Raw genomic sequence first — 13,413 nt, 5'->3', positions numbered from 1 at the left:
AAGTCACAGATACTCTTTTTTTTTTTTTTTTTTTGGAGACCGGGTCTTAGACCTCATTATGTAACAAGTCTGAATACCCAGTTTCCTGTCTCTGCTCAACAGATGCTAGGGCACCACCCTGCCTGTCACTTGTTCCTTTTCTTTAAGTCGTAGGGATTGAACCCCAGAACCTCATATAGTCCAGGCAAGCAGTTCCCTTTAACACATCTTTAAGCCATCACTGGTGGGTCTCCCAAGCCTTTTAAAGACTCCTCCGTTGTGTCTGCAATGGGGCCTAGCTGTCTTGGGGCTTTCTTGTTTTGTTTTGTTTAGACAGAGTCTCTTCCAGCTCAGGCTGGCTTTGCACTTGCCGAGTAGCTGAGGATAACCTTGAACTCTTGCCTCTACCTCTTGACCCAACTGTTTGGCAAAGATCTGAACGGGAAGGGCCTGTACGGTTCAGTTAGGCACAGCTCGAACTCTGTGCAGTGGCTGGGGTTCAGTTGGGTTAACAGCAAGGTGCAGAGGGAAGTTTTCCTGCAGGGAAGACTGACAAGATGAGACTTGTGTTTCTCTAAGATGCTTCTGGCAATAGCAGGAATACAGTGAGAGATTGGTGACACGGAGATAATTAATGGGGCTTTCATGGGAACTCGAGTGAAAGCTGTTGGGGTGTGGGGGGCTAGCAGGAACGGGAAGACAGCAGAGGAATAGGAGAGGTGCGGGATATGATTCACAGGCCTGGGAAACCCCCGTTCTGCAGAGAAGCACACTCACGTTTCCACCCTCCTCAGCCCTACCTGCGGTTAACTAGGCTTGGCTTTCTCATGACCTGAGTTCTGTGTCTGTGTAGTGCTGTCTGCTCTTTCTGCACGTCCCTGAAATGCTCTGCAGTCAGGAGCCACAATGGCCGCTCTCCTGCATCTCCAGTACTGACTCCGTCATGTGCCATGCCCTGTTCTGAAGTCCTAAACCCGTGCTGTGAAGCCTGCACCTTACAGGGCCGCTGGCAGCCTCCCTCCCTCTGCTGCCATGAGTGTGTGCCAGCCTCCAGGCCATGCTCTGGCCAGTCACTAGCTTCCAGACTCATTTTCTTTCTTTCCTTTCTCTGTTTCTTTGTTTCTTTCTTTGTTTCTTTCTTTGTTTCGTCGTTTCTTTTCTTTCTTTTTTCTTGAAAGATTTATTTATTATTATTAATTATACTCTTATGTTATTATTGTTGTTATTGTCTGTTGGTGTTTTTGTTTTGTTTTGAGACTGGATCTTACTATGTAGCCTTGACTGTCCTGGATCTCCCTATGTAGACCAAGCTGGCCTGAAACCCATAAAGATCTGCTTGCCTCTGGTTCCTGAATGCTGGGACTAAAGGCATGTTCCACCACATCTAACTGTATTTTCTTTAAAGATTTATTTATTTATTATATATAAGTACACTGTAGCTATCTTCATGCATACCAGAAGAGGGCACTGGGTCCCATTACAGATAGTTATGAGCCACCATGTGGTTACAGGGAATTGAACTCAGGACCTCTGGAAGAGCAGTCAGTGCTCTTAACCACTGAGCTATCTCTCCAGCCCCCACCATCATTTTCAGTTTGCTGTCCCCCATTGAGAGTGTGTTGGTCACTTTAGGTAAAGGATATTTTCCTTGTGTAATATAGTAATCATTTCTCCTTCCTCCAAATGCAGAAGTTGTGGCAACCAAAGAAAAGTAAGAGGCAGGAGAAAAAACACACCCAGTCAGATCTGCCATGTTTCTAGTTGCCACGGCAACTAATTGTTCCTGTAGCAATGAGTCTTTGGCTCCCATCCTTGGCTTTATCAGTAGAATATCTTCCCATTTTCTTCCTCTTCTTTCCTTCTCAAGCCTGTCTCTGTGTCCTGCCCCCCTCTTCCTCCCCAGAAAGGATGTGTTTGGGGAATGTGGTCCCTCATCAGAGCCTCCCCCGCTGCTTGTCCCAGTCTCCTATTTTCACGGGCCTCACACTTGGATCTCACAGGGATACCCTTGCCCAGCACAGTCACTTTTGTGACCGACACTCCTCTTTGCTGTTTGTTTTTGAGCACTGAAAAAACGTTATTGATTCTGCTGAGAACCTGAAGTAAGACATTCTTGGTGCCTCGGGGGTGACAGTCAGCGCTTGCCCCAACTGAGAAAGGAGCTAGTAGCAACTTAATTTGGAAAGCAGATCTCAGTGTCTCAGGCTGAGTCCCACACGGCTCCCTCGTACATTGGCACTGGTGTCTCCCTGGCTGGCACTCAGCTTATCTGTAGCTGAAGAATCTCTCCAAGCTCTCTGCTCTGCTCAGTACCCTCTACCTGCCTGGTCTAGCCGGTTCTCACGAGGGTTTGACACTCCTTAGAAAGTCGGGGGCGGGGCATTCATCTTGGTAGCATTTATTTATTCATCCATCCATCCATCCATCCATCTCTCCATCCATCCATCCATCCATCCATCCATCCATCCATTCGCTGCTGGGATGTATGTACCACATGTATTCTGTGTCCTTGGAGACATTGCATCCCCTAGAACTGAAGTTAGGGAGTCACACTATATAAGTGGTATGAACCAAGTTTGGGTCCTCTACAAGAAGAGAAGATGTTTCTAACTGCTTCTGCCTGAGCTATCGTGGTGTTGTTGTTGTTGTTGTTGTGAAACAGTTTTTCTGTGGACTGAAGCTCAGTCATATGAGCCAAGCTCACAAAGATAGTATCTCTGTGCATGCATGTGTGCATATGAGTGCACGTGCGCACGCACACACACACACACACACACACACACACAGAGTATTATTAATACTAATAATAAAATACAGAAGTGGGACCAGTAGTAAGAATAAAGGGCTCAGCCTGGGTTTCTCTCCTTGGTTTCATATTAAATGGAAACACGCTGCTAATACTGCGTGATACTTTTGAGTTCACTCACCATGTATTCCCAAAGATGGCTACAGGACTATGTTTGTCCGTTTAAAGAGTTACCTTAAAATAAGTGAATAAAGTTAGAGCAGAGCCCGGTGTGCACACTCTTCATTCCAATACTTGACAGGCAGAGGCAGGAGGAGCTCTGCGAGTTCTAGGCCAGCCTGGTCTACAGATCAAGTTCCAGGACAGTCAGGGCTACACAGAGAAACCCTCTCTGGGGTAAAAAAGGGATTCATCTTATAGTTATCTCTACAGAAGAGTAGTTTCTGGAACAGAGCCTACGTCTCGTGCTCTTCACGGTTCTACACTTACCTCTTAACGAATGTATATATTCTTAGATCACATTTATATTATTTATAAATTATGCATGCAGAAGATCTCTGCTTCATGAACCATGACTTGGCATGAGAAAGGTCCTGTTAATGGCAGTTTGGAGAGTTTTGGTTTCTCCTCCCTACGGCCCCAGGGTCATGTGATTCTCTTCTTGGTAAAGGCTAACTGGTGGGATTTGGTCTCTTAGCCCGAGTTTCCTGTTTAAAGGGAATGTAGCCCTGTTATTTTTAGGCCGCCTTCCCCGAGGTCTTCGGTCTAAGAGGCTCCAGAGCCAGTTCTGGAAGGAGGGAAGGGCTGAGCCCAGGCCCTGCCCTGATTGCACTTCCCTGTTAGGCTCTGCGTAGGGTAGTACTGAAATGAGTGTGAGCAGCTGACACCGTCAGAAACCACACCTGCCTGACCTCTGTCCCACATTAACAGTCACGAGGTCACTCATGTGCTGAGGAACTGGTCAGTCCAGCCCACCCACGCCTCAGCCCCCACCAGTTGCGTCTTCCCCGTATCATGGCTCCTGCTGAGCAGTACACCTTTACGGCTGAATTCCCGTGCTAAAGAGGGTATGGATTTAGTTGGTGTGTGAGAGTGTGTGTGAGTGTGTGTGTCCTTATTTAATAATAACGATGAAAAAGGCTCTCAGACCTCCCTGGATGGCTTCCTCTTTTACTTCCCTTTAACATTTTAGTGGTGAAATTGTTCCAGGAGAAAATACCTTGGGAGTTTCCATGTTTCCTTCTTCGGGCCCAGAGTTCCCCTCGCTCTCTGTGAAAGCGCACAAGCAGGAGTCATCGCTCAGGAACTCTGCTCTCTGGCCTTAGAAATATTTCAGACACTGTTATTACTCTCCAGATAATTTTAGTATCCTCTGTCAGCTGCCTACCCCGCAGCTGTGCATTAACGAACAGTTGCAAGATTAGATTCCATATGGGGAGCGGGGGGACGGTCATCTGTGGAAATCTGGGAAGGGAAGCGGGATGAGACTTTAATTATAGAACTCTTCTCTTTGGAGAGCATGTTTTAATGTGTAGCCCAGGCTAGCCTTGGGCACACATCCTCCTGAGTGCTGGAATTGCATCCAGTACCACCACACTTGGTCTTGCTTAGAGAATGCCATTGCAAGTCCTCTTGTTCTCAACTTGAGTCTTCAAAGTGCCCTTCCTACTTTTCCAAACCAAGTCTGAGGCCTAGATTCTGGCGCTACACTTCAGAGATGTTAACAAAGTCCAGTGTGGAGCACTTGCCCAGCTTTGGTGAGGCCATAGCAGAAAGGTTAGGTCTGTTGGGCTTACCAGCCTCCATGGTAGCTTGTGCTTGGAAGGGTCAGTTGAGCCCAGAAGGTGGAGTCTAGCTTGAACAACACAGAGAAACACCATCTCAAGGAGGAAGAGATGGATCAGTGGTTACGGAGACCAGCTGCTCTTCTAGAGGACACAGGTTCAGTTCCCAGCATCTTGGCAGCTCACAACCATCTGTTACTCCAGTCCAAGGGGATCTGATGTCTTCTTCTGGCCTCCTTGGACGTCAGGTACTGGGCGTCATTTGAAAGACAAGAGCTTAGCATGATAGTGCCTACCTAGTACTTGGAGGTGGGCCAGCCTGGCCTACACAGCATGTTCAAGGCCATGAAACCCCATCGCAAAAAAACAAAACAAGCAAACAACCGAAGTGTTTGGTATTTTAAGGTTCGTACTTCTCTTAGGACAGTGAAGGAAAGGGAACCTCTGAATGTTATTCAGCCATGCTCGATGCGAGAACAATTCACTGGCCGTAAGCCTGTGTGCTGATGGTGTCTGGCTCTCTGTACCGATCTATTGATGTAATAAACAGTAGATGATTGTCACGGGGTGTGGAAACGAAAGTTCGAGGCCAGGTCTAAGTTCCAGTTTAACTGCAATCCGCTGCGTTCTCAATTCCTACTTAAGGCAGTCTCTTAAGTCCTTTTAGTTCAGTTGGAGGGGAAAAATTATATATATTATATACACAGAAAGAGAGAGAGAGAGAGAGAGAGAGAGAGAGAGAGAGAGAGAGAGAGAGAAGGAGAGAGAGAGAGAGATTCACTGAAGCACTATTTTCAGTGGTTAAAAACCTGGGGATAATTTAAATGAGCATTAAGTAACTGGGGTTTATGTTTATGTTGATGGTGCTGATGATCCAGCACTCCAGGGACGAAGGCTGGACAGTTAGCATCTTAAGACCACCCTCCAGTACATACCAGGTTTCAAGGGAGCCTGGGCTGCAGAGCAACAGTAGTGGAGAAGGAAGGGGTAGCAGCGGTCACGGTGCCAAGTTTGAGTTCTCTTTATCACGGAAGACAACTACCCAGACTAACATCTGTGTCGCCAAGTTCCCCTCTGTCTTCCCACGGCCTCTCGCCGTTTCTCCCTTCCCTTGACATCTCTGCCAGTCCCCTGGTTTTCCTGCCCCTCCACCCCTTGCCGCTCTAACACCTTCTTCCTCTCCAGCGCCGAGCCTTGTGCATCTCCTTGTACTATCCATTCTGCAGACAAGGCCTAAATGTTTGTGACTGGCCCTTGCCTCTCCTCAGCGCTCAGACGCTTGCGTCTAATGGTTCCTACCTGGACCAGCAAGATGGCTCAGCAGATAAAGGCACTGGCTGCCCCACTTAGTGATCTGGGTTTTGACCTCCAGGATTCACAGAGTAGACTGAGAAAAGCAACTCCTGCAAGTTGTCCTGTGACCTTCACATGTGCGTGTGCATGCACAAACACATACTAAATGTAATAAGCATGGCTGTCACCCACTGGGCAGTTAGCGTGGCTGACACTGAACGCTTGGGTTTTCGTGATCTCTGTTCTGGTTAGGGTCACTGCTGCTGTGATGAAACTCCATGACCAAAAGCAACTTGGGGAAACAAGCATTTATTCATCTCACACTTCCACATCCCTGTTCATCACTGAGGGAAGTCAGGACAGGAACTCAAACAGGGCAGGAACCTGGAGGCAGGAGCTGACACAGAGGCCATGGAGGGGTGCTGCTTACTGGCTTGCTCTCCATGGCTTGCTCAGCCTGCCTTTGTGTAGGACTGCCAGCCCAGGGATGGTCCTACCCACAATGAGCTGGGCCCTTCACCATCAATCACTAATTAATATGCTGGACAGGGCTGGAGAGATGGCTCAGCGGTTAAGAGCACTGACTGCTCTTCCAGAGGTCCTGAGTTCAAATCCCAGCAACCGCATGGTGGCTCACAACCATTTGTAATGGGATCTGATGCCCTCTTCTGGTGTGTCTGAAGACAGCCACAGTGTACTTACATAGATAAATAAATCTTTAAAAAAAGAATATGCTGGACAGACTTGCCACAGCCAGACCTTACAGGAGTATTTTCTCAGTTGGCAGTCCCTTCTCTCGGATAACCCTAGCTTGTGTCAAATTGACAAAATTATGCAACCCAGTTCCCAACGTTGCTTCCTTCATAATCTGCCTTCCCGGTAGATGTTATTTCCACCGATTTATTTTAGAAGCCTAAGAGTGTTTGATTGGTTTGGTTGTTTTGTTGTTGTTGTTTCAGACAGGGTCTCATTATATAACCCCGGCTGTCCTAGAACCCACAGCATAGGCCAGGCTGTAGTGCAACTCAACCATTGAGCCATCCTCTGCCTCCCAAGTGCTGGGATTAAAGACCATGTGCCTCTGTCACCACTCACTTTTTAAAAAGACAAAAAAAAAAAAAAAAATTGGAGCTAGTGAGGTGGCTAAGCAAATCAAGACCCTTGCTGCCAAGTCTCATGACCTGAATTCAGTTCCAGGGATAGTGCAGAAGACACAAACTGACCTCTGAAAGTTGTCCTCTGACCACCTCCCACCTGTCCAAAAGAGACGAATCTGTGTCCATCCATTGTTCCTACCAGGCAGATCTCTGAGTGTAAGGCCAGCCTGGTCTACAGAGTGAGTTCCAGGACAGCCTGGGGGGGACGGGGGTAGGGGCTATACAGAGAAACCCTGTCTCAAAAAAACCCCAAAAACAACAAAAAAGAAAAATTATAATTGTATATGTTTCTGGAGTATGATATATTTCAACACATAAGCATATCAAGTCTTTTTTTTTTTCCATTTTAGGCAGGGTGTCATATAGTCCAGGTTGACCTCAAAGTCATTCTGTAGCCAAGGATGACTTTGAACTTCTCATCCTCCTGCCTCCACCTCTCCAGTGCTGGAGTTACAGGTCTGTGTCACCATGTTTGACTTACGTGAAGCTGGGAGTCCAAGGCTGGGTTAGGCAAGCGCTCTGAGCTATACTCCCAGGGCTGGTTAGGCTCTTCTGTTCCCTATTGGGTTTTGGCTTTTTTGTACGTTGTTTTTTGTTTTGTTTTGTTTTGTTTTTTAAGATTTGTTTTATTTATGTGAGTACACTGCAGCTGTCTTCAGACACACCAGAAGAGGGCATCGGATCCCATTACAGGTGGTTGTGAGTCTCCATGTGGTTGTTGGGATTTGAACTCAGGACCTCTGGAAGAGCAGTCAGTGCTCTTAACCGCTGAGCCATCTCTGCAGCCCTGTTTTTTGTTTTTGAAACAGAGTTTCTCTGTGTAGCCCTGGCTGCCCTGGAACTCTCTCTGTAGACCAGGCTGGCCTCCAACTCGCTGAGATCCTCCTGCCTCTGCCTCCTGCTTGCTGGAATTAAAGGCATAGTTTGCCTCTTTTAATTTATTTTTTAACAAAACAAAACCAAACCAGGTCTGTTGAGGAGGCTGTACTGCGAGGCAGTGTGTGGCAGGTTTGTTGAGTACGCTGTAGGGTGTCGCAGTAAGGAGAGCGCCGCCTACAGTCCCGTAGCGACGTCACGCGTGCGCAAAGTAAAGTCTAACCTAATGTTATTTAAATGCTCGTCTCTCCAGCTTACCCTCTGTTTCAATCTGCACACAGAACTGTAATACTATCTCAAGTTTGTGTAAACAATGCTTACCATTTATTCCCTGCCTTGTCAATCAAAGCTGGAGGAGACAGTAACTAGGCGATAGAGAGAATAGGGCGGGACTTCCGCTAGCCAGGGAAGGAAGGAAGGAGAGGGAGAGAGACAGAGACAAAGACAGAAAGACAGAAAAGAAAAGGGGAGTTAGTCAATCTGAGGAAGCGGGGTGGGGGGACGGGGCATGGGAGAACACACCTGAAGCCTAGAGAACCGGAGCAATATAAAAATGCAAATATCTTGGAGAAGGTAGCCAGATTAGATTAAAGGACTAGAATAAAATCATAGTGACTAGTTATTGTATTCTTAAGTTGCAAATAAATCTTGGAGTCTCTATTGTGTCATTATTGGGGAACTAGCTAGGATAAAGAAAAACAGCTGCTGTATCAATTTGCCGCATACATTTATAATAGCATTAATTTTTCCAGCCTATAGACTAAGTTGTTCATAAGCAATCTGTTCTTTTCCTTTGAAAGACTCATCACTGTAGGTAACTATATTATTTAGATCTCTCTTTTCCCCCCTAAATCCAGTATTGACAAATCAGGTGTTTATAAGTGCTAGACAACTACCACCCCACAACCCTGTTTGGGTTTGTTTGAATTATAATGCAGAACTGTCTTTATCACATTAATTAATTGTTGATTAATTTGTGCGTATATATTTGAGGATATTGCAGGTGGTTGTGAGCCCCCATGTGGTTGCTGGAATTTGAACTCGGGACCTCTGGAAGAGCAGTCAGTGCTCTTTTTTTTTTTTTTCTTTTTTTTTTTTTCTTTTTTCTTTTTTTCCGGAGCTGGGGACCGAACCCAGGGCCTTGCGCTTGCTAGGCAAGCGCTCTACCGCTGAGCTAAATCCCCAACCCCGCAGTCAGTGCTCTTAACCGCTGAGCCACCTCTCCAGTCCCCGCTCCCTCTCAGCCTTTGTTTAAAAACCTTTAAACTTTCAGTTCTTCTGCCTCAGATTCTCCTGCGCTTAGCAATGCTTAGTCCTTGAATAGAAATGTAACGGTTTTGAGTTTATCTTTAAAATGAATATACCGTACAGAATTCATTTTGTGTTTTTTGTTTGTTTTGTTGTTATTGTGTAATCTGGCTGCTAATTCCTCATTAGACATGTGCGCCCCTAATGTTCTCCTTTCTGTGGCACTTAGACACAGCTGATCCTGTTCTGTGGTGCACATCCGTCTTTAATTTTGTTGAAATCCACTTCATCTATTTTTATCTGGTTCCCTATTCTCTTGGTATTATATCTAAGAAGTCATTGCCAAATCCAGTGTCATGGCTGGATTTGGTGCTCCATGCCTATACTGGCTGGTTTTGTGTGTCAACTTGACACAAACTGGAGTTATCATAGAGAAAGGAGCCTCAGTGAGGAAATGCCTCCTTGAGAGCCAGCTGTAAGGCATTTTCTCAACTAGTGATCAAGTGTGGGAGGGCTCATTGTGGATGGTGCCATCCCTAGGCCTGGTCCTGGGTTCTATAAGAAAGCAAGTTGAGCAAGCCAGGGGAAGCAAGCCAGTAAGCAGCATCCCTCCATGGCCTCTGCATCAGCTCCTGCCTCCAGGTTCCTGTCCTGTGTGAGTTCCTGTCCTGACTTCCTTTAATGATGAACAGCGATGTGGAAGTGTAAGCAGAATAAACCCTTTCCTCAATAACTTGCTTCTTGGTCATGATGTTTGTGCAGGAATAGGAACCCGGACTAAGACAGTGCCTATACTGGGAAAGGAATATCTGGGGTTCAAAGATCAAAGTCAACATGGGGTCTGTAGCAAATTCCAGGTCAGGGTGGGACTACAAAGCAAGATTCTATTCTTTTAGGCGGAAGGGCTGGGGTGATGACTGAGTGCTTAAGAGCCCTGGCTGCTCTTCTAGAAGAGTGGACAGTGGTTCCCATCACCCATATGGCTGATCACCACCATCTTTAACTCCAGATCCAGGAGCTCTGATGTCTTCTTCTGACCTCTGTGGGCCTTACACGCACATAGGAATTCTCAAGCACACACATATACGCATTGAATAAAATAGATAAATGTTTTTGGAACAAGAAGAAAATAACCCAGTCATAAAGCTTTTCTCTGTGTGGGTTTCCACTCCCCCCCCAAGTTTTATCATCTCAGATTTGGTTCACTTTATACATGGAATTCTGTGAGATGTTATATTTCCTGTTGTTTCCTCGTGTGTGGATATCTGGTGTTGTGGAAATAACTGGACCTCCCCTCCAGATCATTGTGCATATCTGTCAGAAGTCGCTGGACCGTGTACGTCAGGGCTTGTTTGTGCATTATTTTATTCCATTGTGCTATACATCCGTTTTCATGCCCACACCTCTACGTTTACCTGTGATAAAATAGATGACATGAGATTTACCATTCTCAAGCTCAGTGTTCAGAGGGATTCGAATCATTCCTTTCCCCTTGTCTGAGACACTGCTTCTGAGGAGCCCAGTTTTATTGTACACTGCCACTCATTCTCTGGCTCTGTGCCCCGGGGCAGCCAGTCTGTCTTCACTCTGAGCTACTGCGGTTAATGCTGTGACAAATGAACTAACTTAAGACATCATTTTTCTTATTTAAGGGTGTCCGTAGGATAAAGTTTGAGAATAAAAGTTGACATTTGTGTTTAGTTTTCTGCAGGAAGGTGACAGATGCCTTCCCAAGAGGTTTTGCCTTCCCACCAGCGATATTTGATGGAACTCACTCTCCTGTCCCATCCCCAGTGAGGCATGCTTGCTTTTGAAAATACAAAAAAGTACCTCTTTCTATTTGCTAAGTAAAGTATGTTCTGCTGAAGAAGTAGCTCACTGGGTAGAGTGATTCCCTAGTGCCCAGCTATGCTCAAGGCCAGCACCGTATAAAACCAGGTGCTGGTGAAACATCTGATCTGTGAGGTTGAAGCAGGATCAAACATTGAAGTCCATATTAGACCACAGGTGTGAGAAAAAGAAAAGAGGCAGGGCCAGGGAAGGGGCTCAGAGCTCGCTGCATGAAGACATCACTAGGGGTGTCCCCAGCACCCATGTAAAAAACTGATCCTGCCAGGCACGGTGGCACACATCTTTAATTTGAACACTCAGGAAGCAGAGGCTAGTGGGTCTCTGTGAGTTCGGGGCCAGTCTGGTCTACATGGAGAGTTCTGGGCCAGCCAGGGATACACAGAGAGTCCCTGTCTCAAACAAAGCAAGCAAGCCAAGCATGACTCCATATACCTGTGAACCCAGAGCTGGGAAGAACAGACACAGGATGGTCGCCAGATCACTGATTCTGGGTTCAGGGTACTCAGGGGAAGGCAGAAAGCAATAGATGAAGACATCCCGTGTCCTTTTGTATCCTCTGTGTATGCTCCGGTGGGTATGTGAACCTCTACACACATGCAGACACCTCCCCCTTCAAAAAGAACTGAAACCTCATACCATCAAGTTCCCATAAATGAGCTGGAGTAACGGTATCTCTCATATCAGTCCTTAGTTTGGTCTAAGTTCAGGCATTGCAGGTGGAGTACCTCATAGACATGCCAACAGCAACTAAGATCTCAGAGATGTCACTGTCTGTGTGTGGGAGGAGGGGCCCTGTGCAATAGAATTCGTGGAATGCTGTTTTTAGTTGACTAATTCCAAAGGCTTTGGTTTTGGTCTCATGTAGTACAGGTTAGCCTCAAACTCAGTGTAGCTGAGGAGGACCTTGGACACTTAACCCTCCTGCCAGGACATCTGGCTCATATCTAGTTTGTACGGTGCCAGGGATGGAGCCCAGAGCTGTGTGGTGTTGGGTAAGCACTCCAGCAGCTCAGCTCCGCCTGCAGCCTGTACCCTCTGCAGTGGTTTCTCACGTTTGACCTCAGCCTCCTGGATCATCATATTTTATCAGAGCACGTGACTGTCCGGGACCCATCAAGTATGGGCGCTACGATTCTGCTCCACCAACCTGGGAGACTTGGTTAGAGATGAAAGCTGACAGAAACGGGTGTGCAAAACAGGTTTCTAAAAACAAAAGGAGCAGAAGCAAAGTTTAACCCCAAGATGTCTTTTCTCTCCCTTCTCTGAAGGTACCAGAAAGCAGCTGAAGAAGCAAACATGGAAAGGAAGAAAAATGTAAGTACTCAGAGGCCCCCCAGGGTGCGTGGAACTTAAGCCGTCTGTGTGGCTCAGCCACCTGCCCCTCTGTGGGGCTTGGGCTCCGTGACAGCTGAGGCTGGACATTTGTGCCAGTTGGCCTGATGTGCAAGCCATTTGCAGGGAGAAGTTGGCTTAGATGCAGGGAATCCTAGTTTCAGCGTTTTACTTTTGGACGGGCCCCACCTCCCACCCCCCTTTTCTGCACTAAGAAAAGGACGGGGGGGCCGAATGCCTTACTATGGTCAGTGAAATGCCCACCAAATGAGAGCAGGTGCCGCCAACCCTGTCTCCAAATGGAAACATTTGCGTTTAAAAGGAAATCGCAGCTGTGCCCATTTGCTGGGTTCTTTGCTTGGGGCTGGCCCGGTCTAGTTAGCGAGTTTGTCAGCTGCAGGGTCCCTCAATCTCCCTGTCAGTCCACTGTCTACTCTCCTCTCTGTAACTTCCAGCTGGGCCAGACCCTGTTCCTTTTTCTAGGATGGAGTCTCACTCTGCACCCAGGCTGACTTCGAACTCACAGGTAGAGAAGTCTCCCGGCCTCAGCGCTAAAGGATTAGTGTCATAGGAGCGCAGCTTAGACAGGTACCTAACACTTGCTCCCTTTGGAGAGTGGTATTAACTGGGTCTCCAGCTTAATCTTCCTGTGATTTCAAAACCGAGCTCCCTGGTGCCTTAACAGGAAAAAAGCACTTGGGGGCAGGCGATGCAAGCCAATAATCCTAGCACTCGGAAAGCTGAGGCAGGAGGATTGCTGCAAGTTTGAGGCCTACCTGGGCTACATGATGAGTTCTAAACCAGCCTCCCCTGCAGTATATAAAGCCCCATCAAAAAACAAAAATACAGAAACAGAACAAAAGGGGAAAAAACAAAAGCACCGTTAGCTACCCAGCCACTTGCTGCTCTCGCCTTCTCTCGCCTTCTCTCGCCTGCCTATTTTCCCATTTCCTCCGTGTTTCCTTTTACCCGTCTAGTTCATACCTACTATGACATAGGACACCTACTATGTGCTAAGCACTGTTTTAGACATTAAAAATACAGACTGGGCTGGAGAGATGGCTCAGTGGTTAAGAGCACCGACTGCTCTTCCAGAGGTCCTGAGTTCAAATCCCAGCAACCACATGGTGGCTCGCAACCATCTGTA

General features: G+C 47.0%; 1 protein-coding gene across 2 annotated transcripts in view; it reads left to right on the top strand.

Moving 5' to 3' along the window:
- Lima1 (LIM domain and actin binding 1) overlaps window positions 1-13,413 on the top strand; it is a 99,788-nt gene that overhangs the window by 38,743 nt on the left and 47,632 nt on the right. For both annotated transcript variants that reach the window (NM_001191615.3, XM_006257354.5), the window contains exon 3: window positions 12,203-12,248. In NM_001191615.3, coding sequence (NP_001178544.1) covers window positions 12,203-12,248 — 46 coding nt within the window. The remainder of the gene's footprint in view (window positions 1-12,202; window positions 12,249-13,413) is intronic.

This window comes from Rattus norvegicus, chromosome 7, assembly GCF_036323735.1.
Source record: "Rattus norvegicus strain BN/NHsdMcwi chromosome 7, GRCr8, whole genome shotgun sequence".
Classification (NCBI taxonomy): Eukaryota; Metazoa; Chordata; class Mammalia; order Rodentia; family Muridae; genus Rattus; species Rattus norvegicus.
Note: the sequence above shows the minus strand (reverse complement) of the source record. Positions and strands in the feature narration are given on the sequence as shown.